General features: G+C 47.6%; 1 protein-coding gene across 4 annotated transcripts in view; it reads left to right on the plus strand.

Annotated features, from left to right (window-relative positions):
- ELK3 (ETS transcription factor ELK3) overlaps positions 1-27,778 on the plus strand; it is a 67,916-nt gene that overhangs the window by 19,230 nt on the left and 20,908 nt on the right. For all 4 annotated transcript variants that reach the window (XM_042947432.1, XM_042947433.1, XM_042947434.1 and 1 more), the window contains exon 2: positions 8,163-8,371. In XM_042947432.1, the coding sequence (XP_042803366.1) occupies positions 8,165-8,371 (207 nt within the window). In that variant the 5' untranslated portion in view covers positions 8,163-8,164. The remainder of the gene's footprint in view (positions 1-8,162; positions 8,372-27,778) is intronic.

A 27,778-nucleotide genomic window follows, 5' to 3' on the forward strand; every position in this document is an offset into this window, starting at 1 on the left:
CGGTATTACAGAGCAGGTAAGAGTACACGTTGTGGTGTGTGCTAACCTCAGTTTTATTTATTCATCCATTCATGTGACAAATGTCTCTTGGGTGTGTAGTGTGACCTGTCACTGATCTAAGCTGGGGACACGTCGACAAGCAAAACAAAGGTTGGTACTCACCACATCGGCATCCGGGAACAGTGCTTCTCAAGCCAGCAGGGGAAAAGGACCAGTTTTTAGAATTTCCAACATACGGTGGACTGATAATTTTGTGAAATGCAAGAAAAATTAGGTTACTAGGAAAATAATGACCAAAGATACCAAAACATAAGCCCGATTTTTAATTAGCGATTTTATGGGCATGAAATGACATTTCAACATATACAATTGGAATAAATGTAATAAGAAAAACAATTACAAAAACTAAATATTCATTGAAAATGCATACAAAGGCAAATAATATAGAAGTTCATTATTAATACTGGTAACTTTTTGCCATCCAGTAATTTTAACCAAACAAAAAAGGTTCTAAGTGAACTGGTGATTCCCTGTATTAAATGCCTATAAGTACACTTTAAACAAACACCACATTCATCAATACTTCACGTTTAGTGTAGAAAGAGTTTGCTTCTTGCTAACTAATGAATTTAATCTAGGTTGGATACCACACTGCTACTTGTAGGAGATGATGTATGTAAACTATTTCTGTGTTTTGTTTCAATTACACTGAAGAGAAGCCAGTCTGATAGAGGTATGTTGACAGCACTAGAAAGGAGATTTTGAAACCCATTTCCACAAACTTGGCATATTAATTTTTTTAACTTCCATCTAAAATCAAGTATTTAAAAAAATTTTAATGTTTATTTTTGAGAGGGGAGGGGTGGAGGGGCAGAGAGAGAGGGAGACACTGAATCCAAGGCAGACTCCAGGCTCCGAGCTGTCAGCACAGAGCCCAATACGGGGCTCGAACTCACGGACCGCGAGATCATGACCTGAGCCGAAGTCGGACGCTCAACCGACTGAGCCACCCAGGCGCCCCTAAAATTAAGCAAGTATTAATAACCTAAAACAAAGCAAGTATGGCTGCATTTTAAAATTCCATCTTCCATCCATTGGTTGCCAGTTCCCACAACTTTCCCTATAAAGTTATAATTATATTTAAATCTTTTAATCAATGAATTCTAGATTTTTTTGTATACTCTTGGGTTACAGTTGAAAAACCTTGAATATCACACATTTTAGCATGGTCCTACTTCGTGATTCTGACTTGTGCATAGCTTGTGGCAGTAAGATGAGCCTATACTGACACACACTCGGATGTAGTGATAATGACAAATTGCAGTAGAAATCTCTATATACTTATTCTGGGTTTTTATCCTCCTCTTTTCTTGGACTGGTGACCAACAGTTAGCACTGGTGTGTTGAACACATACTGCATAGATGGTTCTAGGGGGCACCTGCTCTTCCACAATTGGTCCTCAATTTTCTCATCTACAAAGTGGGAATGATAAATATATTTGACCCATAGGGGTGTAACACAAATTGAGATAATACAGGAAAGTGCTCTCCCCCTGTTTCATGAGTGTTGGTCTTTCCTGGTCCTGTGGAGGGAGCAGCTTCCACTTCTTTGTGCAGGGCATTCATTAGACCCCCAGGAGCCAGAGGAAGTGTGCCTGGAGTTAGTGTGCTGGGGTGGGATTGGTGGCTAGTGCCCTTGACTTGAGGAAGAGACATTGAGATGCTGCAGGTGTGATAGTGACACGTGGCCTGGGGGCTCTCAAGCGGGCAGAGGAGGGCACCAGGGATAATGAGAGTGATCGCTGCGTTCAGTCTATAGGATCCTTCTCTGTGCGGCTCCATCCAGATTAAAGACTGAATCAAGGGTAGTATTTGCATTCTTTAAAAATAACAGAGTTGGAGACGCAGACTGGGGGTGGAAAGTAACAGTCTGCCTCGGTTTCTCTCCCAGTCTGTGCCAGTAGACAAGCCCTTTACTGTCTACTGGCGTGGCGAGCCCCACCCCTCTGCATTCCGCATCTGTTGCCCTGACCGGCCACGGGGAACGTACCTGTGTGGGCTCCATCACCAGTGGTCATAAACATGTCGTCACAGATGTCCGTTCGGTTGTCACTTTAGAGCACTTCTCTTTTCCTGACCAAACAGCTTTCATCTATGTGACTCCCTGCCCCATACCCTCCAGGAGCACAAGAGAGATGGAGCAAAACTAGCCCTAAGGGAGGTGTGGGCACCCAGGGGCTCACAGCAGCTTGGAGGCCCCAGGCTAAGCATTTTGAACCAGTGGTTCTTAAGCTGGAGTCTGCAAATATGTGCCCAGGGATCTGAGTTTTCTCAGAATTAAAAAAAAAAAAAAAAAAAATTGTCCTTTCCTTTTTGATGGTAGTCTAAAAAAATATAAGCATGTTTTGAGTCACTTTATAAACAGCAGTCACTGAATAGCTGAAGATCCTCCCTGGATTCCAGTGACTGTATTGGGGTCCTTGCCTAATGAACAAACAACCAAGCTGATACAGTATCTAAGTGATGCCTTCGTGCCAGGTGAAAGCAGCATGCTCGATGAAGAGGTTTCCTTGTTGCTTGAAAAATAATAGTGAACATTTGAGTAACACTATGTAGCAGGTATAGTTCAAGTGCCTAGTTAGTAATTCAAGCAATCCTTCGAGCAGCCCAGTACTACTATCATCCCCAGTTTGCTTATAGGATAATGAGGCACAGAAATGCTAAGCAACTTACCCAAAGTCCCACAGCCAGACAGGACCAGTACTTGAATTGGAACCCAGGGAGGCTGGCTTTTGAACCTGCTCTGACCCACTGTGTAGACTTCTAAATAGACAAAGTGGCTCACTCCCTCACCTGCTGCAATTTGTAGGGAATACTTGTGCTTTGGTGAAAAACTGCATTGTCTAGAATTCAGGAGAAAACCCCTCTGGGCGATGTGATTCTGATTTTAGGGAAGCTGTTTGACAACTTTGTTAATTATAGATAAGTGACAGCAAAGTAGTGATTGTCTAGAGACATGCAAATCCTGTTCTGTCCTGCAGTGTTCAGTGGACTTCCCTCCCACCCTCAGTTTTGCCCCATTTGTGCATTCATTTCAATATTTCTAATCTATAAATGCTTCTCTTATTCAGGTATTTTTTAACTTGTTATAAGGTCTGCCTACTTCCCTCCTAGTTGGTCAGTGAGTAAAATAAAATCCTTCATTTTTGTGTCTGCATGAGAAGAATGATTTTACCCACTTGGAAAATTATTTTATAACAAAGGAATTTCTCGACCTAAAGCTTCTCACTGAGGCCTTCCGTCACCTTCTGCTCATGCGCCCCCAGGCCCCCAGCCCCTTAACCTGCTCTGGCCATAGCACTGTTGTTCTACGTAGCGCTGTTCTGACGCTCACATTTGCTGTTTGTGGCCTGTCTTCTCCCACTGGAAGGGGGAGCTCCATGAGGAAAGAGGTCTTCGTCTGTTCTGCTCGTGGATGTCTCCCAAATACCCTGATGGTGTCTTGGCATAAAGTGGATGCTCAAAAAAATTTTTTTGAAAGCAGTGAGGAGAGAATTGAATCTTTATAGGGAATAGTGGTATAAACACATCTTACTCAAAAGAGCTTACATTGGCTCGGTCATTGCCATAACCTTTTTGTGAGTGTGGGACGTCTTTCAACTAAACATCATCTGTCATCTGTAAAATTGTTAATTTGAGTGGGACAGGGGAGGAAGCTATTTAATTTGTAAACTTCATTTTATCATATAAGAATCGTAAGCCTTGAGCTTAGATCCAGTTTTCTTTATACTGAAGGGAGAATATGACAAAAATTTTAATGAAAATAATTTGTCAATATGGGGAACCTATTTTTTTCCCTTTAAAAGGAAGCATGCTTCTTATTCAAATTGGACAAATGGTTTTAAATAACTAAACTCCACTGTGGGTAGATCTAGGCTATAAATTACAAAGAAAAAGGAGGGCTGGGACAAAGGGCAGGTGGCTTTGTTCTCTGGAGAGGCTGTTGTCTCTGGTTAGCTCCAGGAGAGAGGGTGGGAAACATCTACTGTCAGGGGCAAGATTGAGGGGGGCCAACGGAAGACAAAGTGTTTACTGCTGAAAAGCCGTTCTTCCTGTAAGAGCAATGGTGCCTTCAAAAGTGGACTTTTCCTCCTAAATATAAAAAGTGCAGAATTTGATTTTGCATAAAGAATGGCATTACAATACTGGATAAAATGTGTACGTCCAAAATAAAGTCTGGGCAGGGGAACGAGAAAGAGAAGAATTTTCTAATTAGCAAAAAGTTCAGGGAATATTTTTAAAAGATTTCTAGAAATTTCATGTGTTCATTGTATTTTAGGCAGAGAGTTGTGGGGAATCAGTACAGGAGCTTAGGCTGATGAAGTATTTTAACTGAAGCAGGTCTCTGTTTGCATAATAACATATCAAACCTAGGGTGCCTGGGTGGCTCAGTCGGTTAAGCATCTGACTTTGCCTCAGGTCATGATTTCACAGTTTGTGAGTTCCAGCCAGCATTGGGCTCTGTGCTGGCAGCTTAGAGCCTGGAGCCTGTGTCTCCCTCTATCTCTCTGCACCCTCCTCCCTCCCTTCCCCCCTTCCCCACCCCCCCCCCCCCCCCCCCCCCCCCGCCCCACGCAAGCACTCTGTCTCTCTCTCTCAAAAATAAACATTAAAAAAATTTTTTTTAATGTATGAAACTTAAATCTCAAGTATCAACAGTTTCTTGAACATTTTACTTAAAGATCCACAGTATGCTCTCTGAATTACCCACATTCCTTATAATGGCAGCCAGGTAAATTGGCCTTTATTGTACCTGCATTAAAAAAAATTTTTTTTTTAATGTTTATTTATTTTTGAGAGACACAGTGACAGAGTGAGAGCAGGGGAGGGACAGAGAGAGAGGGAGACACAGAATCCAAAGCAGGCTCCAGGCTCTGGGCTATCAGCACAACGCCCGATATGGGGCTTGAACCCACAAGCTGTGAGATCATGACCTGAGCCGAAGCTGGATGCCTGGCTGAGCCACCCAGGCGCCCCTATTGTACCTGCATTTTAAGACCTAGTACTTCATTAACGATTCTAGGCGTTAAAGAATAAAAAATTTAGAAAAAAAATCACTTGGGGGCTCCCAGGTGGCTCAGTTGGTTAAGTGTCTCACTCTTGATCTTGGCTGAGGTCATAATCTCAGGGTTCATGGTATCTAGCCCCACATCAGGCCCTGTGCTGACAGCCCAGAGCCTGCTTAGGATTCTCTCTCCCTTTCTCTCTGCCCTTCCCCCACTTGCATTCTCTATCTTGCTCTCAAAATAAGTAAATAAACATTTTAAAAAATGGTTAAAATGGTAAATTAAAAAAAAAAAAGGATGTTAGACAATGTCATAGTCAACTTTTGCTGCAATGGTGCCACGTAACAGGCAGCCCCAAGAGTCACTGGCTTACCACGGCATTTGTGTTCCTCGCGATGAGCTTCAGGGATGCTGCCTCAGACTGTGGGCTGTGGAACTTAGCTCCAGGCTTTGGGTGGAGTTCAGGTTGGCTCCACGTGTCTCATTTAGGGGCAGCAGCTTCACAGCAGTGACAGGAGCACAAGAGGAAAAGTGCAAACATGTGAACCTTCTTAGACCTGGAATCAGCATGGTTATCCTGTCTACTGAACATTGCATTGGCCAAATTGAATCACATGGTCAAGCCCAAATTGGAGTGGGTGGGAAAAGAGTACTCCACCCACTTGAGCACAGTGCTGCACCGTCTGGTGAATGGGAAAAGGGGTGAAAGATTGAGAACATCTATCCCCCTAAGTCATGCCCTGAGAACATGGTTCTGATACCTGGGGCTGGAAGGCCATGGACCGGGATTCCAGGAAACATAAACTGCAGGGAGTCCTGTTTGGTAGAAACAATAACCGTAAAATACATTCAAATACATGAATAAGTTTCTGTTGTCCCATCTGGAACACGATGGTTCGAGTCCCTTAGTGCGGACCGCTGACCGCCTTCCTACCTGGCACGTGAGCCACAGGCCCAGCCAACCCTGCCATCCAGACCTCCAAACCCACGGCAGCCTTCTGCCCTTTGGAGCAGGTTCCTCTGAGCATGTGCTTGAAGTTTCAGAGATATTTTAAAGCTTACTGTCTGAAGTGTTTGGCCAAAAAAACACCCCAAAATTTGAGACGACTGTTAGCAATTCTTAGTGCCAGTGATGAGAAACAAGTTTGTGGCTTCCACAAATAGTCGGGAGGGTGGTTCATATTAGGAACTGGAGCCAGCAGGCTGCGTATCCCAGCAGTTGTGCTTAGCAAGACTCGTGCGTGAGATGCAGGGGGGCGGTTTTGATCCAACAACGAAATGATTTACTGTCTTACAGACTGAGCAGCCATTGTGGTGAAGATTGATTTCTGTAAAGGATATCTCCTTTAAAGAGCTGTAAATAAAATGCCTTATGGGTTTTTGGAGAACATTCCTAATCTGCGTTCTTTTACCTGGAAAGCCCCACGGTGGCTTAGGGAAATAATAAAATGTGTTTTTTCAGCTAAACATGTGAAAAGAAAGAAGTAAGTGACTACTTCTCGGGTGGCTAGGTACTTCCACGTCCATTCCCGAGTGGGAGGAAAGTAGCTTGTCAGTCTGAAAGCTGCCCCTTTAAGACAAACGCACGAAAGATGTGAGTCGACCTTACGGGAGACTGGGAGACGGCCGTGGGTGGCAGAGTGCTACCTGCCTATTTCGTTTCAAAAATTGGTACAGAGAAGTCGCCGCAGGAGGTTATTCTGGCTTCCGGGTCTCCTGGAGTTAGGCACCTCCTCACCGCTTCCTTGTTCTGGGCACCCCGGCTTCAGCGTCTCCTTGTTGCTCTCATAGCAGATGAGCCCTCTTTCTCTCGACTCTGTCCCCCACCTCACAGCTTGCCTTTGAAGCTTCTCTCAGGCCAGAAGCCAATTTCCCCCCGTCTGGTCCTGGACGGGTACTGATCCTGATCCTGGTACTGGAATGTCGCCCCTATCCTGCCCAGACTAAAAGCCAGGACGCTTCATGTGTCCAACCATGACAGGTGGTCTGAGGTGAAGCTTTGGAGGCCAGCCCAACGAACTATTCTTTCCTAATATAACAAATGGCTCCCCCCCCTTTAGTTGAGAGAATTTATTGTTTTTATTTTTTAATTCCAGTATAGCTAACATGCAGTGTTATATTAGTTTCAGGTGTACAATATAGGGTTTCAACAATTCCATGCATCCGTCAGTGCTCATCATAAGTGACCTCCTTCATCCCCATCACCTACTAATTTAATGAATGTTGCCAACATAAGTGGATTATTATTAGTAGTAGAATCAGTACACATTGCCATGAAAGCTCTTAAGTGTCTGAAGATATGAAACTGCCTGGGGGAGTTGGGGAAGAATTTCTTTGAGAAGGTTTCATTATTACTGGGTCATCACAGATAAGTAGGACTTTATCAGGCTCCAGGGCTAGGGAGCAGCATTTTGGACAGAAGGAAGAACACTTACAAAGTCCACACCAGAGAGTATTTTATAAGCAGGGAAGAAATGCTTTTCCCATCTCGGCGTGTGTGGCAGTGGGTTTGATCTGCAACGTGATCAACATGTCCCCAACATGTCGTGGGGAAGCCAAGGGCTCTTCGAGTGGCCTTGGTGATTCTTCAGTTCCACAAGTTTTTATCAGTTCCGGAGGCAGCACGTCCTGTAGTTACAGTGACTGATAGACCCCAGTCCCCTGCCTAAAAGCACTCATCATGGAATCCAGCATTTCACAGCAAACCAAGGACTGGTGGCTGACCACCAACAGCGTAGATGGGACGGGTGGGAGCAGACGATAGCCTTAAGTGGGAATCGCTTGACTGGGGACTCATTCTGCAAGTGGGCGGTTCATGAATCTCTCCAGTTACTCCCAGTGCCACCCTGCTGCCCAAGGGGATGTGTGCTGTGACCACAAGGATCACTGGGCTTCCCTGTGTTTCTGAATCGCGGCCATTTACGAAAATGAATTCAGAAGGCACCTGAGTCCAAGTGGCCTGTGAGAGCGACTTTTTTGTTATAGGTTCACTGGGGGAGGAACGGTAGGAGCTGAGGCGCTCGCCCCGAGACCCCCTCCCTAGCGCCCTGAGCCGCACCTATGAGGACAGGTTCTCACCCAGCCTCCTTCCCCCAGGTATGGAGAGCGCGATCACGCTGTGGCAGTTCCTGTTGCAGTTGCTGTTAGACCAGAAGCATGAACATCTGATCTGCTGGACCTCCAGCGATGGCGAATTCAAGCTCCTCAAAGCGGAAGAAGTGGCCAAACTGTGGGGACTCCGCAAGAACAAAACAAACATGAACTACGATAAGCTGAGCAGAGCCCTTCGATACTACTACGACAAGGTAAGCCCTCGACCTTACGGGAGACCGGGAGACGGCCGTGGGTGGCAGAGCGCTACCTGCCTATTTCATTGATGAAAGCAGGTAATCACGGGCCATGAAGCAAATTAGAAAAATCAGATGGAGGCAATTAATGCAGGGGGGTGGCGGCTGGTGGAGGGGAGAGCTGTGCTCTGGGGATTTGTTTTCTGGAAGCCCTTTGGGTGTTCCTGTGGGTCAGATTGTGTTCCCTCTGCGTTTTCGCCTGCGATTGCTGCAGACCTTTGCTAACAACAGAGATTGGGGATGGGCCTCCCCATCGTTAGTTGCTTGAGTGACAGGATGAATGTTAAAATCTAGAAAGTCTGTTTATCCTGGGTCTTTTCCTGGGAATTTGGTAGCTTGGGCAAGTTCATTAACAATCTAGTGCCTCAGTGTCCTCATTTATAAAATGGTTGATCCTAGTAGTTCCATCTTGGGATTGTTACGAAGACTAAACATGTACAGCACTTAGAATGTGTGCTACCAATCTGGGGTTTGCACCTTTCGTGGGAAATTTCTCTCATTGAAAGAAAAACCGTTTTCCTTTTTAAGTCTCAGAGATGAGTCAGAGTGCTTTGTTAAGCGATAACACAGCATAGTTGCCAAAGCAGGGACAGTTGGGGTGAGTTTTACTGCATTTCTGGAAAAGCAGTTAATGCACCTGCTGGGGCAAAATTATTGCTATTTAGGGGTAATCATTTCAGGCCTGTAATTTTGGCCATTTCTGCGTGGATCTGTTGTTGCTGTATATTTAGCCCCATAGACATAAAGACTTAGAGTCCTATTAAGGGTAAGCTTTTGTTCTGGTTTTACTGTTCATATTGAAAGGTGAATTAAAAGCTGATTTAAATATTAGTTCCTGATCTATATTTAGTGCCTGCCTTTTGCCAACCTCTTTGGAATTCAAGACAGAAGGATTACACATCTCAGGAAGTGGAGGCATCATTAATTATAAAGTGTTCCTTTATATGATCGTAATTACATATGATTATGTCATTGAAATGTTAAAGGTGCTTTCCTTTAATGTAGCAATTAATTAGTTCTGGCCTAATGCAGAGTCCTTCTATGATGTGAAAGCGCTTCTTGCAAATTGCCTGGTCTGAAAGACTTGCAGAGGGTTTATTGTTTTGCATTTCCCCCCAGGTTCTAAGTTGCACAATGGGAATTGGGGCCCTCTGAAGGAAAACAGTCATCATACCTTTTGGCGGGGGGCCTGAAAGCATGGATTTGAGACTAAAAAAACGTATTGTTTTAAACTAAGGTGTCAAAGGTATGGAGTCCTGCCTCAGTATCTGTGACTCGTTCTCTCTCTTCTTGTGGCTTGGGCACTGGGGCCGAGGATCATGTGTCTTCAGCATGAAGGAAGGTCATGGGCTGGAAGTGACTCCTCAAAAGACTAGCAGAACCATTGCTATTTAGACTATACTTGATCTCCCTCGGAAGACCTTAAATGTCTAGGGAAAGTAATTTCAGGGCCTCCCGTCACCGGGTATGTTTTGGTACCTTCTGTGTCTAAGGCACCGTGCTGCTGCCCTTGACTCATTTAAACTACAGCAGCCTCCTGAGATGGACCTGACGGCCTCTCCTGTTACACACGACACAGGAGGGCTTTGAGGAGAAACCTGCCCGCGCTCCTGTCCCCAGGAGACAGTAGTAGAGCCAGGGTTTGAACCCTGCTTGTCTGCCCACATTCCTGGCCAAAAGGCATATGCCCTACCCTCTGGGCCGTTTGTTTCCTTTGCCTCCTGAATATTTGAGTTCCAGGTAGGCAGTCAGGTAGCACAAAAGTTATATTTCTGTTTATTATCAAATACTGAAGAATCCTGGCGTGCGCCGTGCCTCAGGTTGAGCCCATGGCCCTGGGTCCCAATGGCCGGTGTGGTCTACTCACCCTGTTGTCCTCTTCCTCTCCCACGGGGGCCGAGCTTGAGGTTTGGCCACGTGACCTTTGAGCAGCCAGCTGGTGCTAACAGAGCAGGAGCAGCTCTTGTCCAGTGTGTCACGCAGGCTTGGCCACCAGGGCAAGATGCTTTATGTCCTTCCTTCCACATCTGTGCTCAATACCTATGTGTGTACACAATACACACGTGTACACAACACATGTGTCATGGACACACTATACATGTGCGTGCACCATATACACGTGTGTATGTAATACACATGCACGGACACACTATACTTGGGTGCACATTATACACGCTTGTATGCCATGTACGTGTCTGTGTACGCAACATACATATGTATACACATGCTATGCATGCACACAGCGTAATATACACACACGCAGTATTTGTGTGCACACACTATACACACGTGTGTGCAATGTACATGTGTGTGTACACGGCGTGCATGTGCATATATGTGATATACATGTACATGTATGCAGTATGCATTCATGCACACAATGCGTGTGCAAAATACATGCATATATGCATACGCAGTATATGTGTATGCACAACTATGTGTACACCCAATATACGTGTGTGTGCATGCTGTATATGTGTGCATGTACACAGTAAGCATGCATGTATGCATGCATGTATACACAACACACATCCAAAGGTACACAGTACACATGTGAGTATATGCAATATACATGCATGCGTGCACAGTACACGTGTGTACACAATATACATGGGCATGTACACAATACACATGTGTGCACATGGGCATTTGAATCTTTCATGAAATGTTCTCAAGCGATGAGTAAGTATGATCATTAGGCTCCTGATACAGTTTAAAATGCAAGAAAGGAGGCAAGAAAGGGGGCAGAGGATGAAGGGGAAGGGGGAGTGGAGAGGGCCTGGAGTGGGGAGGAAAAAAAGAGGGGAGGGAGAGGAGAGGAGGAAGAGAGATGGCAACTGTCACAACAATTTTAGTAGGTTTTACATTTCACAGTAAACACTTCTTTCGACTTTGCCGGAGTTACTCTGTGACTATATCTATGTGTTGAACTAAGAAATTGCTGGTGTCTGACTATTTTTGACCCACAAAAATGGCAGGGTCACATGGTTTGGGTTCTAACCTGAGAGACAGAATTGAGGAGGGTCTTTGTGACTGTGAAGCTCCTGGCCCCATGGACACTCATAGAGGTGCCCCTCCCTCACTGCTGGCATTCCTCACAGTGACCTGGCTCTCAGAGTGACCCTGCTGCCCTTTGGTGTCTTCCTCAGCCCCCTCCTCCGTCCTTCCGTCCTGTGCATCCTTGGCTTCCTTCCTAAAATGGGTAAAACAGTAGAGCCTGCACCATGGGGCAGCCACGGGGTGGTGCTGGGGGTTAGCTGAGTTCACACATGGTCAGTTCAGAGAACAGTGCTCAAAATACATTAGGTGCTACAAAGTATTAGCCAGAGTAATGATTCAGATGATATTTTCCTTGTAACTTGAAAGCTTGAGACAGGTGCGCAGAAGAAAATTAGGACCTGTGTACCTCCTTCCCGCACGAGCACACGAGGTCTGGGGGTTAACAGCTCCTGTCGCATATGAGCTACCACGACTGCTTTGTCGTCATGCTTTTCGGTGGCTAAAGATGGATGACCACGGTTTGTTTACCCAACTGCCTGTCTTTATTTATTTGTGCTGTTCTGAAATTCAGCGACTAAGACGCTTTAATAGTTATTTATTTATTTGTCTATTTATTTATTTAATGTTTACTTTTGAGGGAGGGAGGGAGGACGACCGGGGGAAAGGCAGAGAGAGGGAGAGAGAGAATCCCAAGCAGACTCTGTGCTGTCAACATAGAGCCTGACACGGGGCTTGAACTCAGGAACCATGAGATCGTGACCTGATCTGAAATCGAGAGTCGGATGCTGAATCGACTGAGGCACCCCAAGGCGCCCCCAAGATGCTTTAATATGTAAATGATGCTTCCTTGCCCCTCTGAATCAAAGTGCACGCCTCTCCGTGCACCCCCAGTTGGAGCCGGTCTCCATCTTCCCTGTGCTCCCTGAGCAGCCAGCAGGGGTGTTACACTCCGCTCTCCGGGCTGGAGTCCAGCAGTCCCTCTGCCTCCGAGTCTCAGTTCACCCATGGGAGAGGAAGCATCACCGTAGCGCCTTCCCTCATTGGCTAGTGTGAGGATTAAATGTGACCACGTGTACGAGGTGCTCAGCACAGCGTCAGGTACCTGTTAGGTAGACATTCGATATATGCTTGTCATGTCTCTGATCTGTGCTTATGAAACGTACTGCATTGTGTGACAGTCGCCTGGTTATAGAGCTGTGTTCCTCACAAAACCATCTTCACTGTGGTCTCCCGGCTTACCCACTTTTGTTGTCCTGGCACCTTGTATGTGGTCTGGCACATAAGAGTTGCTCGGTAAATGTGAAACGAAAGAGCGATTGGATAACGTAATGAAGCGGACGCTACCCAGATACAGATCACTTATGTAATGAAAGGTGACATTAAGTACACGCTCAACTCACAAACAGAGTGTTAGTGTCCTAGGGCTGTCGTAGCCACAAAGTGTGGGGTCGAGACAACAGAAGTCTATCGTCTTGCAATTGTGGAGACCAGAAGTCCGAAATCAATGTGACAACAGGGCCGTGTTCCCTCTGAGACCCTAGGTAAATCCTTCCTTGCTTCTTCCTAACGTCTGGAAGTGGCTGTTGGTCCTTGGTGTTCTTGGCTTTTAGCTGCATCTCTCCAGTCTCTGCCTGTCTTGTCACGTGATGTTATCCCTGTGTGTCTCTGTGTCCAAATTTCCCTCTTCCAAGGACACGAGTTCTATGGGATTAGGGACCACCCTGAGGACCTCCTCTTAAATACATCTGCAAAACCCTATTTCCAAGTGAGGTCACATTCACAGGTACCAGGGGTCAGGACTTCCACATTTTCGTTTCGGGGACATACTTCAATCTGTAATGTATACATGTATTTCAGACCCTACTAGGCTCTTTTAGATTTACAAAATTACAAAGGGGGAGCCTTGGAGATGATGGTTTGATGCAACACCCTCTGAAGGAAAACTGCGTCCCGTGACATGCACAGTGGCTAGACCCAACAGCAGCTGTGAAGCTAGATTGTGTGCCAGGCACATCATGGCAGTGGCACTGTGCTGGGTTCCCAGGGTGGAAGCAAAGATGAAGATGAGTCTGGCCTTGGAAGGAGTCAGGGTCGTTGGGAATTCAGCACCTTCCTGCTCTGCGAGAGCCAACAGTTCTAATGGAGGACTTGGATGGGAAGAAGAGACCACCCTGGGGGCGCCTGGGGGGCTCCGTAGGTTAAGCGTCTGACTCTTGGTCTCAGCTCAGGTCTTGATCTCAGGGTCGTGAGTTCAAGCCCTGCGCTGGGCGTGAAGTGAACTTAAGGGAGGAAAACAAAGACTACCCTAATAGCTCCAATCCTGGCTTCGCAGTGCCTGTGGCATGAGGCCCTGCATTTCTGTGGATTGCCCATCACACGTGTGTTAGGGAAGGCTGGACGGTCAGGATCTGCTACTGAGCACTGCCGAGAACCTGCTGCCCCATGTACAACGTTTGAAGAGGCTGCTGGGCAAACCCACGTAGAATCCCAGGAAAGGAGCGATGCCCAGGCTGGGATGCAGCATGTTTTGTGTCTCGGGCCTGGACTGAAGGCCCCTGGTCAGCTTGGAAACATGCAGGTCAAGGGAGGACCCTGTGTCTGAGCCCGCGAGCACAGAAAGCAGAGCTCCTTTGTGCTTGGGCAGTTCAAAATCACTCTCCCCAAACCGTGTGTTTCCTGCGGTCTCCCTGTACGTCCTAGGACATGGCTTTGTTCATCGTTGTTCTGATGGTTGGATTTTGGGGGGAGGGTTTGTTTTTTACCTTTCTTAGAGTCTTCTGAACTGAATCTTCCGGAAGGTCCTTTTACAATCCGATGCGATAGTAAGGATCTCTTTCAGAGATTTTCTTTGTTAACGAATTTAACAACTCTTTTTCACTCTTTAACATCAGACAGACTTGGTTTTTAAATCTGTCATCTTGGGGTGGAGAAGCGAGGGGGGTCAAAGCCCAGAGCACACCCATAAGTGGCCCCGTGAACTAGCCACACCCAAGGGCCCAAGCTCGAGGCACGTGAGGCACTGCCATGATTTACAGCATCTGTCCACTTCTTGAGTAGCTTCTGGGTGGTTTTCAGTCACATGTCCATCTCGTTCTTTCACCCTTTCTTTCACCCCTGCCTTTTTTCTTCCCTGGCTCAGCCTTTCCTTTGAAAACATACCCCCTGCCCTTGAATGGCTCCAGGGCTGGTCAGGGAGACACATCTGCCAGGCAGTTATAATAGAGCGTTAGCCTGGCTGTGACACCAGCATCTGCCAGGACAGGGGAGGGAAGTAAAGGCAGAGAGAAAGCCCCCGGAGGGCAAGACACCTGCCCCAGTGTGGAGCAAGGAGAATGGGTTGCAGGCTGAACCAAGTTGGGAAAGGATATACTGAGAAAAGGAACAGCATGTGCAAAAGCAGGGAGGCGTGAGAGAGTTTGACTTTTGGTTTCCCAGGGGAATTCCCAGGCTTTTCCAGGGAATTAAGGGGAGGAGGGGGAGGGAAGAATGAGTGGGGAATAGAGCATGGAGCGTGTTAATGCTGAAGAGTTGGAACTTCATGGCGAGGGCTGAAAGCGAGAGAGTGCCGTGGCCAGATTTGCATTTTAGAAATAAAAATCTTTGTCTCCTCTTGCTCTTCTTGGTGTTGATGCTGTCCCAGTCCGCACCTCCCCCCCCCCCCCCCCCATCCCGCTGATCTTTTTGGCCAGTTACCACATACGGATCTCTCTGGGCTGGCTGAGTGGGCTCTATCCCGCCTTCAGGTCGGGGTGTGCACCCCCCTCCCAGGGGGAGAAGGAGCCCAGTGGGGCTGCCGCTTGCTCACCCTTGCACACGCAGCAGCTGACTTCCGTGGAAGAAGCCCCAACCGCAGACTCCCTGAGCTGGCTGCGGGAGACCTGGAGGCTTACGCAATCCCTGTCCTTTTTCGTCCAGCAGAGCTCTTGTCCTTGTTGTTGTTGGCGGTGAGCATTCATCCCAGGGGGAGGCTGGAGGCTTTGCCAGCTCCCTTCTCATCAGGAGATTGAAATGGCGATATGATGAAAAATCCTCCTGTCTCCACAGCAACATCCCGGCTTATCCTCACAATGTACCCAACGGTCTTTGCTTAATTGGAAGAAGTTCAGGGGAGAACAGTCAAGACAGAGTCATTGGCAGCGTATTCCTGGAAGTAGAACGCGTCACCTTCTTAACTTAATTGGATAATTCATTTTAAATTGGGTGTGCAATCACGACAGGAAAATGTTCGTGTTAATAATACATATCGGGGACCGCCTGCCTGTGCCAAGAAGCCTGGCCCTGGCAGAGTTCTTTAATTCCCCAAAATAAATTTTACAAAGATAAAACGATGTATTGTCTGTCAGAGTGGAGCAGGAACAAAAGTCCAGCAAGCATTTGCATCCTGGAACTTTCTAGAACACTCTTGTTGGTTGTGAAATTCCACAGAAGCCCCATGTATCCTGGGCTGTGTTCAGGAGTGTTTTGTACATCCAAGTTGTGCCCCCCTGTGCCCAGCCCTGGATCTGAGTGTTAAGGGTCTGGTGTTTCTGTTGGGTATTTTTTTTTCCCTTCCCGTCACATCAAGCTGCTCAGATGGTTTGAAGTACCACAGATGGTAACTACACTGTGCTTGGGGGCCGAGGGGAAAACTAGGGACTTTCTGGAAGCTTTTGGTCCTGGAAGCTGCCTAGAGACTGGCGCGGGGCGGGGCGGGGCGGGGAATGAGCTGGTTGCCTCAGGAAGGTCTTCCAGCCTGGTCACACTGCCCCAGGCGTGAGCAGCCGGCCGAGGGGGCTGGGCTGTAGGGGGGCACCGCACGTCGGTGGGGGGTGCTGTCTGTTGTGCACATGCTTCCAAGCTAGCTTCGTGGTGGCACTCAGCGTCCCCCCAAATAGGGCCGTTGCTAGGAAACACCCGGAGTCTTGAGGACCTTCAACACTGTGTTGACGGGGCTGCTGTGGACCGTGTTCAGCTGCCAGTGCTCCCCGGCAGCCTGGCCAGATCCACTTACGTCAGGCAGTTGCCCAAGCCCACACTGGTTTGCCGGCGAGAGTGTTCCTGCTTCTGGGCGGCTTCTCGCTGCAGGAAAATTCAGTGGTTGTGTAGACACGCTGACAGAACCCTTAACGTTCCCATCATACCGCCCACCACCCACCCACCAGCCCAGCTGCTCCTCTGGGCAGGCCTCCTCCCCACCTCCTGCCTGTGCTCTGACAACAGTTTACCCCGGCTCCTACCCCCTGTTTGTGACATAAGGAGCGGAAGCTCGCTTGTGTGGAGGATTTGTCTTAAGCCAGCCCTGTGTTAGATGTTTTTACATTTATTGACTCATTTTCTAACATGTGAAAGGCCTATCGTCACAGTTGGCAACGGGCCCATTTTAGTGGTGGGATACTGAGTCTCGGAGAGGTTAAGTAAGAGACTCAAGACAGAGCAGCTGGTAAAGCAGCAGAACCTTCCGTCTAGGAGGCTTGACCCCCCCGTTCATGCTGAGGATTGTGAGGCTGGAGGATCGCACAGCTACAGAGCCACGGGCCCAAACTTGAATCCCGCATTCCTAATATCGCTGGTTATTACCCCGGGGTAGGCAGAGAAAGGAGACCAACCCCTGTTTGTTCAAAATGACAGTGGAAGAACTGCTGGCTGAGTTCTCGGAGCCAGCCGAAAATGTGAGGTTTGGCAGCCCTGGACCCTCCCCCCACCCGCTTCCCACATGTCCAGTGACGCTTCCTAAAGAAGCCAGAGCCGGGCAGAGCACCCCCCTGCCTGTGCACCTGCCCAGCATCCTACAGCCTCTTGGAAAGACTCCAAACTCCCTCACCATCTGGCCCCAGCCAGACTGCCTGTCCCGCACCACCCCAGCCTGCCACCCCGTCATGGCACCTACTCCGACCTCATCCTTCCCCGGGCTCTCCCTCCGCTTTTCCTGCCTGGCCCACTATAGCTCATCCTCGGATGCCTCTCTGCTTCTCCTCCACCCGATGCCTGCACTTGGCGTTGTCTTCTCCGCTGTGTTCCCCCGCCCTTGTGCCTGCCTCGCTGATCGGGTGCTGGTCTTCCTTACCATTCCTCGTGTCTGTGCATCGCCTGGCACGCAGTGGGTGCCAAAGGAACGTAGGACGGACACGGGATGGACAAGCCTGAAGCAAACCTGATTCTCTGTAGCGTAGAAAGAAGTCTGTCATCTTGGAATGTCAGCACTGCCAAGGACCTAAGAAACCTGCCCTGCTTGCCTGCCCGCCCTCCAGCAAGTGAGGAGGAGGTGAATCTGAAAATCCGTGGCAAAGGCAGGGTGAGAACACGCTCCCAGACCACCTGTGGCTCCCGGCCCCAGCGCTGGAGGTGGCTGCTCAAAGTCATTGTTGGCAACTCCCTGCCCCGCAGGGCAAACGGGAAAGCATGTGCTGGGGGAACGGTTTTACATTTGGTTTTATTAACACTCCAGAGGCCTTTAATAAAAATACCCTTGAGTGTTGAAAGAGAGCCAGCAGGGAGACAAGACTCTCAGTTCCAGGGGAAGCAGCCACAAGCCCGGAGGGGATGGAAAAATGCTCTGAATGTCCACTTGCAGGTTGGGCATCCGGCCAGGCTCCTCTTGTTCACAGGCCCCCAGGATAGCACAGTAACTCGGGCGGCGAGGGTGAGGAGCCCTCCAATGTCAGGCTGGCCGAATTTGGAGAGACGGTTCACACGGCAGTTTAGCGGTGCCAGAGAATAAAGAAATCTCAACCCAAACCACAAAGAAACCTCCGCCGGGAGTCCGCCAATTCGAAGACAGAGTTGGAGCCCTTTATTGGCAGCACATTATTCTTAGAAGTTGGAAGGCGGATGTGTGTGTGTGCATGTGCTAGTGTGTGTGCTCCAAGCTCAAGCTTTAGACAGAGGACAGCCCTGGCGTCATCTGTCTCGGTGCCTTCGGTAGCCTGGCCGTGTACAGGCAGGCCAAGCTCTCAGGAAGGGCCATGCCTCCCTGCCCTGCTGGACAGAGCCTTTAAGAAGGGAGGGTGGTTATGTTTTGGTGGCTCAAAACAATAGAAATTTATTCTCTCAACATCCCAGAAGCCGGAAGTCCAGAATCAAGGTGTCAGCTGGGACAAGCTCCCTTTGAAGGCTCTAGGGGAGAATCCTTCCTTGCCTTTTCCAGCTTCCAGTAGCCCCGGCAGCCCTCGGCGTTTCTCGGCTGTGACTGTGTGGCTTCAGCCTCTGTGTCTGTCCCTCTCCTTCTTCTGTGCCTTCTTCCCTATGTGTCTCCCTGTGCCTTTCCTCTTGTTGTAAGGACTGTACGTGTTGAATTTAGTGCCCACTCTCTCCCCGATGATTCCAGCCCAATGTCCTTAACCGAGGACATTTGCAAAGATGTTGTTTCTAAATAAAGTCACATTGTGAGGTGCTGCGTGGAAATGAATTTGGGGGAGGCACTGTTCAACTCACTAGGGAAAGGAAAGACTGCCCCAGGGAGAGGCAGCTTAAGTTGGTGGGTCGGAGTCCTCACACAGCTGTTCCTTAGGATGGCAGGTGTGAGGTGAGCCTGCCCATGACAGATTCGCAGCGGAGCTCCGTATGGCCCTCCGACTGCTCTGTGTGCCTTTGGGTTCAGATGGCAGTGAGTAAGAGGGGCCAGATGCAAGCAGCCGTCAGATGCTTCAGGGACAGAGGCCGGATTCACTTCCTTTTCTGTTCCTCAGGGCCTACCAAGGAGCCTTCCATATGAAAGCGTCTGAAATGTTGTTGAAAGAATGCTTGCTTGTTAGAGAGGAGGAACTTTGAGCCTGACTCCTACAGTGAGTACTTGTTCTAACTTTGGAGAGAGGACAGTCAGGTTTTGTGTCAGGAAAGAGTGAGTCAGCCAGTGGTCTGGATGGGAACCCAAAATGAGGAGCTGAAGGAAGGGTGTTGGCTGGGAACTGGTGGCCCAGAGACACGTCTCCGCTACCGGTTTGTGAACTAAGCTTGGCGCCTCACGTCCCTCATCTGTAAAATGGGTATCAGCATGTTGTAAGGATTATGTGAGATTATGCGTAAGCCTTCAGTAAACTATAAAGTGAGGTGCCCAAATAGGGAATTCAGATTATTTGAGGGGCGCCTGGCTGGCTCAGTCGGTAGAATGTGCCACTCTTGATTTTAGGATTGTAAGTTCAAGCCCCATGTTGAGTGTAGAGATGACTTAAAAATAAAATCTTAAAGAAAAAAAGAATTTAGGTTATTTGAAGGCAGAATCCGATGAAAAGACACTGCGATACAATGGGGATGCTATACAATTAGATCATTGCTTGCTAAGCAGAATTGCACTGGATGAGAGGTCCTGTGTTGAGGACCTCTGAGTGGGGCACTGATATATATTGATTTTTTAGAAAAAAATCAATACCCTGTGCAGTATTTTTGTTCTGCCTTTAGAGGTGAGCAAATGGAGGCCTACAGAAGTTCAATACCTTTCCCAAGGTCAGAGGAAGCAGAGAAACTGGGATTTGCAGCCAGGACCGTTCCCCCAGTGCTGGTTCCTTAACATCTGGCCCACCCGGGCTCAGGCCTGTGGACGCTTAGAGGTGCTGGTCCGTGCTCCCCATGCTTACCTGTGAGCACTTCTGCTGCTTAGTGGGGGCCACGACCAGGCTGTGGGTGTGGATGCCAGCTTCCTGCTCTTCTTCGGTCAACCGTATCTCTTGGCTGTCACCCGCTTTGAGGTGGGCTTCTGAGGTCCGATCTGCTGCAGTGGAGCCGCCGGGTCCCTGGTGCCTCGCGCAGGGTGACCTGTCAGAGCAGGCCCCTCCTCTCCTCTGTGGGTGGGGAGAGGCAGTTGTATTTCCAGCTAAGGAATAGGCTTTAGCGAAAGCTGGTCTTCCTCACGAGGAGCCAGAAATGACCTTTCCTGAGTAAGGACCTTGCTTCCTTAGCAAAGCTGGTTTTCCCAGGCTCTCTGCAGGTACCCCCCACCCCGTTACTCTGGAATGCAGAACCCTAGGGTCCCAGCCTGCTGACTTGAGCAGCAGCCTCTGAGCCAACAGTGGCTGCTTTCTGGGGGAGGGCGTGGCAGGGACAGGATTGGTTTAAGCTTCATCTCCAGCCTTTGCAAAGCTGCTGGTCTTGGGCTGGTAAGTGTTTCTTTCAGAGCCTGCTTCATTCTTGAAAAGAAAAACAAAGGGCTTGATTTGACAACTAGTGCATATGAAACATACGTTATTTAATGTGAAAATGCAGAGAAGCAAAAAGAAATATTACAAGTCACTGGCAATCCTACCACTGTTAAGTTTTATTACACATCTTTTGAGATTTTTTTCTTTTCTTTTATATAGTTATTTCGTTAAAATAATGGAAGCATCCCATGCGTGCTGCTTTTTTCACTTAATGTACGTTTATTTTTATTTTTTTGAGTTTACTTATCTATTTTGAGAGAGAGACAATGTGAGTGAGGGAGGGGCAGAAAGAGAGGGAGAGAGAGGATCACAAGCAAGTTCTGTGCTGTCAGCGTAGAGCCTGATGCAGGGCTCGAACTCACCAAACCTTGAGATCACGACCTGAGCCAAAACCAAGAGTCTGACGTTTAACCAACTGAGCTACCCAGGCGCCCCTTCACTTACTGTACATTTATTTAAAGGCATAGGAAATGTTCACAATGCACTGTCGTCTTCAATAGCCATGTGGGGAGCACCTGGGTGGTTCAGTCAGTTAAGCGTCCAACTTCAGCTCAGGTCATGGTCTCACGACTTGTGAGTTCAAGCCCCATATCGGGCTCTGTGCTGACAGCTCCGAGCCTGGTCCCTGCTTCAGATTCTGTGTGTGTGTGTGTGTGTGTGTGTGTGTTTATCAAATATAAACAAACATTAAAAAAATTCTTAAAGTAAAATAGCCACATGGTATTCCACTTAGAGCCCTCCCAGTATTTAACCCACTCCTGTGGGACAGGAAGTTGGGTATAACCTCCCTTCCCATCAATAGCCTTGACTTCTTCATCTTTAAAATGGGATCCCAGTGCTAGGCTGTGGCTGTGCGAGTATGGCATGTGGTAGGCTCTCGTAAATGCTTGCTTCTTGCCTTTGCTCTTTCTGGCCCCGGGTTCCTTTCATGTAGGGTATTCTACCATGGTGAGATGAATGTCCTCAAAATAAATCCATCCTGCTTCCCCTGCCCAGGAATCTTGGTGACAGGCGTGCAGGGCCAGCAGCCCGCACTGCCCTCCCCTGGGACCCAGCCCCAGCAGACACCGCAGAGCGGGGCTGCTCCCTCCTGTCTGGGCAGTGCGTTTCCTGCTCTGAGAGGCAATGGAGAACAGCGGAGATCGGCTGCAGTGTCTGGTTAGTGTCTGTACCACTTGCCGGGCTAGACGGGCTGCCTCTCTTCCTCCTGAGCGGGACACTTGGATTCCACATCTGCTGCCCTGAGGGCCAGCCCCCTCCACCCCACCCCTGAATTCGTTGGAGTGTGTGAGGTTTTTTTCACAGTGCATGTTGAGTGCTGGCCATGCTAGGTATGATCTGCTGTAAGCCTTGCGTCTATTTTTTGTCTGAACCCAACTAAATAAAACATCGTGTTTCCCCTGTTGGTCGAGATATATAAACCAGATGTAATTCTGTCTTCCATATGACCCAGCTCAGTACCCAGAACTGTGGCTAAAGTAAGAGGAATACACGCAGCCTTCTATAGGTTTAATTTTGATGATGTATTTGTCACTGGGGTGGATAGAGAGTGGATTTTATGTTTTGTTTTGCTTTCGCTTAAATGGGAATGTAAAAATAATAATACTAAGAGGTACTGTGTATTGTGGGCTTATCGTGTGTGGCTATATCAGGTGTTCTGCTATAAGCTTTAAATGGATTATTTCATTCAATTTCATGAGGCAGGTGGTAGATCAGTCCCCATTTTATAGATGGGGAAACTGAGACACGTGGCTGGTAAGAGACAGGAGCAGTAGTTGAATTCAGACAGTGACTCTAGAGCCACTCCTTATAATCCCATTATAATCCCTTATAATCCCTTTGTGACACAGTCAAGTGGGCATGTGCGGAAGGATCCATCACTCTGTCTTCTCAGCCCTGTTGCTGCTGCTGTTGGATTAGGAGAAGGTTGGGCTCTTAGGAAGAATCTCCTGCATGGCCTTTCCTGCCGTGTTAGTGAGCCGCTGACATTTTCCAGTTTTGAGAACAAGACAGGTGAATTGCAGAATCAGAGGGTAGGAGTCCTGCCGTTCCTGGAAGCCCTCAAATGGTGGAAAATCAAGGGAGCTGTAGCCATACCTGTGGAGAACCCATAACTAGTCTGGCTCCTCCTTGGTCCAGGAACGGCAGTGGGGAGGGCAGGGGAGCACTGGGATAAGAAGTCTGAACACCGGAAAGCCTGATGCATGACCTTAGATCACAACTGGGGTGCCAGGGCAGAGCCAATGCATGAAGCACATATGTGCCGAGTCCATGGATAAGTGAAATTAAAGTGTATTAAACTCTCTTAGGGGGCGTGGGGTTGTAGTGTTTCGCATATGGCCCTCGGTGTCTGGGAGTTTTCCGTTTGAAAATGCTAGCAAGAAAGCACATGTAGTTATACATGTGGGACACATTCACATGCAGCCTGAACCAGCCTGGGGATTAGCCACGGAAAATTGCATCTCTCATGGGGTGAAGCCTCTGGTTTCCTGCCCGGGTCAGTTCTCTTTACAGTGAGAGTCATTCATTCAACAAACACGTAGTTAACTTAATATTATCCTTAATAACATCAAAATTCAGAGGCTAAATTGAATTCCTCAAGCATCTCTTCATTACCTAGCACTGCCTACCATTTTTTTAAAAAGGTCACAATACTTAATAGATGCATTTCTAGTTTATCCGCTCTATGGCATTATTTACACAGGCTCTTTCTTTCTCTTCAGTGGGAGGAGAAAGCAGAGTTGAGTATATGTGTACATGTTTAAACCACACTTACGGACACCTCTATTTTTATCAGTAAGCCTGGACCCTGTCAGGGCAACAGACAGCACCGGGGGAAATGGAAATGTGACTTGCTCTCTGTGTTTTCCATCCTGTTAGCATGAAATAACTAAGGGAGACTCACTGGCCCCTCAGTTGCCAGAGGTGGCTGGTGGGTCAGGAAGGATTCCTTTGCACAGGATGGCCAGCCACAGTCCTACCCCCAACAGGCTGCTTGCCCTTAGGCTCCTGCAATCTCAGAACACCAACTGGGGAGTGGCAATGGCGGGAGCAGCTTCCCACTGTCCCCTGGAGCTCCCACTTAGCGTGCGTCAGGTGGACGTTCTTTTCCCCTCCTCAAGTCCGTCTCTTCCTGGCTGCCTGTGATCTCACACGGAATGCGGGGTCAAGAGTCCACCCTGGTTGTGAATATATACTTAATGGGAAATGACCAACAGGGAGGCTGATCTCACATGTGTAAAGGGCAGCAGATGTGTGCAACTGTTGGTCTAAAACCATGTTGGAGAAAGTCACTTAGCTCAACTGGACACAGACAGCATTGGTCAGGTTACCAGGCAACTATAAGCAACACATACTTGCGGGTCTGGGAGGAAGGGGTGAAAAAAAACGGACTTTCTGTAAATACTGTCATCACTTTTCATAATAAGAGCCTGTCCCCAAGTGCTCCTCTGTCCTGAGTAGTCTCAGCCTGAGTCTTATGTCACCTTCCATTGTGGCCAAGCACTCTGGAATCAGACTGCCCGCCTACTAGCTTGTGACCGGAGGTAATGTATACTCTCTGAGCCTCAGTTTGCCCATCTCTAAGATGGGGATCATAATAGTTCTAGTCACTCAGAGGATTACATGAATTCATGCGGTCAAATTCTTAGTACGCAGCCTGATAGATGATATGTGCTCACCAACTACTACCTATTATTCCCCTATACTATGATTGTTCTCAGCAAACTTCTCCTGGGGCAAACTCTTGAAAGGAAATCTCCCTTCGGAGACCACAGAGAGATCTCCGAACATACATGCCACTGATGCGCTCCCAGGGTCTGTCCTGGAAGCTAAGGGGCTGTGACGTCAGCTTCCAGGCACATACCTCCTCCGAGTCTACCTACTACCTAGGTCTCGGGCCATGGGCATCCTGGTTGGGGGGCTTTCCTTACCAGCTCCCCTCCTGAGCAGATTTTCCTGTGATGTGTTAGGCTCTCAAACAGTGGGGCTACACAGTGCCTCTGACCTCCCTCCTGCACCCTCCACACACCTTCTTGCCCAACCTCATTTCCAGAGGTTCTAGATTATCTAGGTAGCCAGATCGACTCCATCTTTTTTCTTTTTCTTTTCTTTTTTTTTTTTTAAATTTTTTTTAACATTTATTTATTTTTGAGACAGATAGAGACAGAGCATGAGCAGGTGAGGGTCAGAGAGAGAGGGAGACACAGAATCCGAAACAGGCTCCAGGCTCTGAGCTGTCAGCCCAGAGCCCGATGCGGGGCTCGAACTCACGGACCGTGAGATCATGACCTGAGCCGAAGTTGGACGCCCAACCGACTGAGCCACCCAGGCGCCCCTTTTCTTTTTTTTTTTAAAGTCTATTTATTTATTTTGAGAGAGAGCGCGAGCAGGCGAGTGGCAGGGAGAGGGAGAGAGAGAATCCCAAGCAAGTTCCACAGTCAGCACAGAGCCCAATGTGGGGCTCGAACTCATAAACCATGAGATCATGACCTGAACTGAAATCGAGAGTCGGATGCTTAACCGACTAAGTCACCCAGGCGCCCCATCCATCTTTTCTGATGGAATAGACCAACAAGCCCCTTCCTGGTTCTTTCTTCCTCCTTTTGGTCAGCTCCTTAAATCATCTCCATCCCTATCACTATAACCTTTTCCTAAAAAGCTCTGGTGGTGTCCTGGCAGTTCTCCCCACAGAGGCAGCAGCTACTGAAGGGCCCTTTTTCTGTGGTTGAGTTCAGTAACCTTTGCGGAGGCTCCTTTTTTATATTCAGAGTAGGGTCAAGGCAGTCACCATCCAGCCATAGAAGGCTCCCACCGTCTGCCATTTAAACATGTAAGTGGTTTGGATGGACCTTGAGGGCATTATGTTAAATGAAATAAGAAAAAGACGAATACTGTATAATCACTTACATGTGGAATCTAAAAGAGCAGAAGTCTTAGAGAATAGAGTGGCGGTTACCAGGGGCTGAGGGGAGTAGAAATGGGGAAGTGTTGGTCAAAGGGCAAAAACTTCTAGCCATAAATGAATAAGTTCTGGAGATCTAAGTTATAGATGGTGACTATAGTTAACAATACCCTACTGTATACTTGTAAGTTGCTAAGAGAGTAGATCTTAAGTGTTATCACCACCATCACCACAAAATGGTAATTATGTGAGGTGATAGGTGTGTTAACCATCCTTATTGTGGTAAACATTTTGCAATGTGTACGTGCATCAAATCTTCATATTGTATGTCTTAAACTTCACAATGTTATATGTGAATTATATCTCAGTAAAGCTGGACAGAGAAGATCTCTCGTGTTCTGTTTTAAAGAAACAGTTTCATTGAAGTATAATTCACATACCATCCAATTGACCCATTGAAGGTGTACACGAAATGGTTTTGAGTATATTGATTGTGTATCCAAAAGCACAATAAACTTTAGGACATTTTCACTACCCCTCCCAAACCCTTACTTTTTAGTGTCACCCCACAATTCTTCTACATCCCCCTCCCAAATCCTAGGAAATGACTAGTCTACTTTTTGTCTCTATAGGTTTGTCTCTTGTGGACATTTTATAGAAATAGAATCTATCACATATGTGGCCTTTGGGGCTGGCTTCTTTCACTCAGCATAATGCATTCAAGGTGCATCCACAGTGACGTCCATACTTCATGCCTGATTGTGGCTGGATAATCTGTTGTAGGAATATTCCACATCTTGGTTATCCATTTGTCAGTTGACGGTCATGTGAGTTGTTCCTTATGTTCTTTGGAACACATCAAAGCCCCACTCTTTGAGACTGCCTTTCAGTTCCCAACCATTTAATCAGGAGGCGAGGCCTTTTTGTTATTTTTATCACAGCCCCAAATTACTCCTTGGTTTCCTTACGACTATAATCCCTGCTCAGATGTTATGTTTTGAATACCCATAATAAAATTAAAGGTTTTAAAGAGAAAGTTTACAAGACGTGCCTGAAGAAACTATTCAGACGATACAGTTTCTCTTTTCTTCTATGTAATTATTTAGGCTCTAATAATTCAGGCAGTTCAGAGGGATGTTCAGACTGGCTGAGGACAAAGAAAGTTTTCCAACCCTAGGGAGAAGAATGTTCGTGAAAACCAAAAATACTTTAGCAGCGGTAGACACCAGGCGAGCATGCTTTCTGTTCGCTGAGAGCCCACTCTGAGTCAGGTGGCTCCAGTGACACCCTTATTTAACCCTGTCCTACTGGGAGCAGATTTCTCCTAGGTGCTGGAGCGCCGCTGAGATAATGCCAAGCAGGCCCAGGTGGGACTTGCAAGTTTTGCACATTTCTCTGAAGATTTGTGACTTTTTCAGCTTTGCTAGTGTTGAGTGTGCAAGTGAGATCAGATGGGGGTATAAGTGGCATTCCGTGAGTTAAATCGCGGTCCCCAGCGCCAGGATGCCAGGCACTAGAATTGTTCAGCTTTGAATCTGACGTGCCCAGGGGTGGGAGCCTCCTGTATGCTGGTGCTGAGCAAAGATTCACCAAGATTTGCGTTACTGGGATTTCCGGTGCTGAATGGGGACATTGTGTGTCCCTCCCTTAGATACCTGCCCTGAGGGATTCCTGCTCAAAAATCTCAGTGGCATAGTAAATATGCCCTCCCGTCCTGACTGCTAGATCAATTCACTTCTGGGATTTGATGATCTGTCTAAGGAGGAAAACTGCAAATCAGAATGCTGTGATGTAACAAGAGGGAAGGCAAGAACATAATTACAAACCCAACAATGATTGCAAAAGGAACATCAGCATTTAATTAAATTTTGTCTCTATGGTATATTTGGAAGTTGCTAAGAGAGTAGGTCCTAAAAGCCCTCATCACAAGAAAAAAATTTTTAATTTTTTAAAATGTTTGTTTGTTTTTGAGAGAAAGAGAGCATGAGTGAAAGAGGGGCACAGAGAGAGAGAGAGAGAGAGAGAGAGAGAGAGAAAGAGAAGGAGACACAATCTGAAGCAGGGACCAGGCTCTGAGCTGTCAGCACAAAGCCCAACATGGGGCTCAAACCCACAAACTGTGAGATCATGACCTAAGCCGAAGTCAGGTGTTTAACTGACTGAGCCACCCAGGCACCCCAGAAAAAAAAAAATTTAAACTGTCTGGTAATGTTAATTAGACTTATGGTGGTGGTCCTTTAACAATATATGCAAATGTCAAGTCATTACTGGTACATCTGAAACTAACAATATTACATGTCAATTACATCTCCATTTTGAAAATTTCACCTCTGGGAGCATCTGGATGGCTCA

This window comes from Panthera leo, chromosome B4 (genome assembly GCF_018350215.1).
Source record: "Panthera leo isolate Ple1 chromosome B4, P.leo_Ple1_pat1.1, whole genome shotgun sequence".
NCBI classification, from domain to species: domain Eukaryota; kingdom Metazoa; phylum Chordata; class Mammalia; order Carnivora; family Felidae; genus Panthera; species Panthera leo.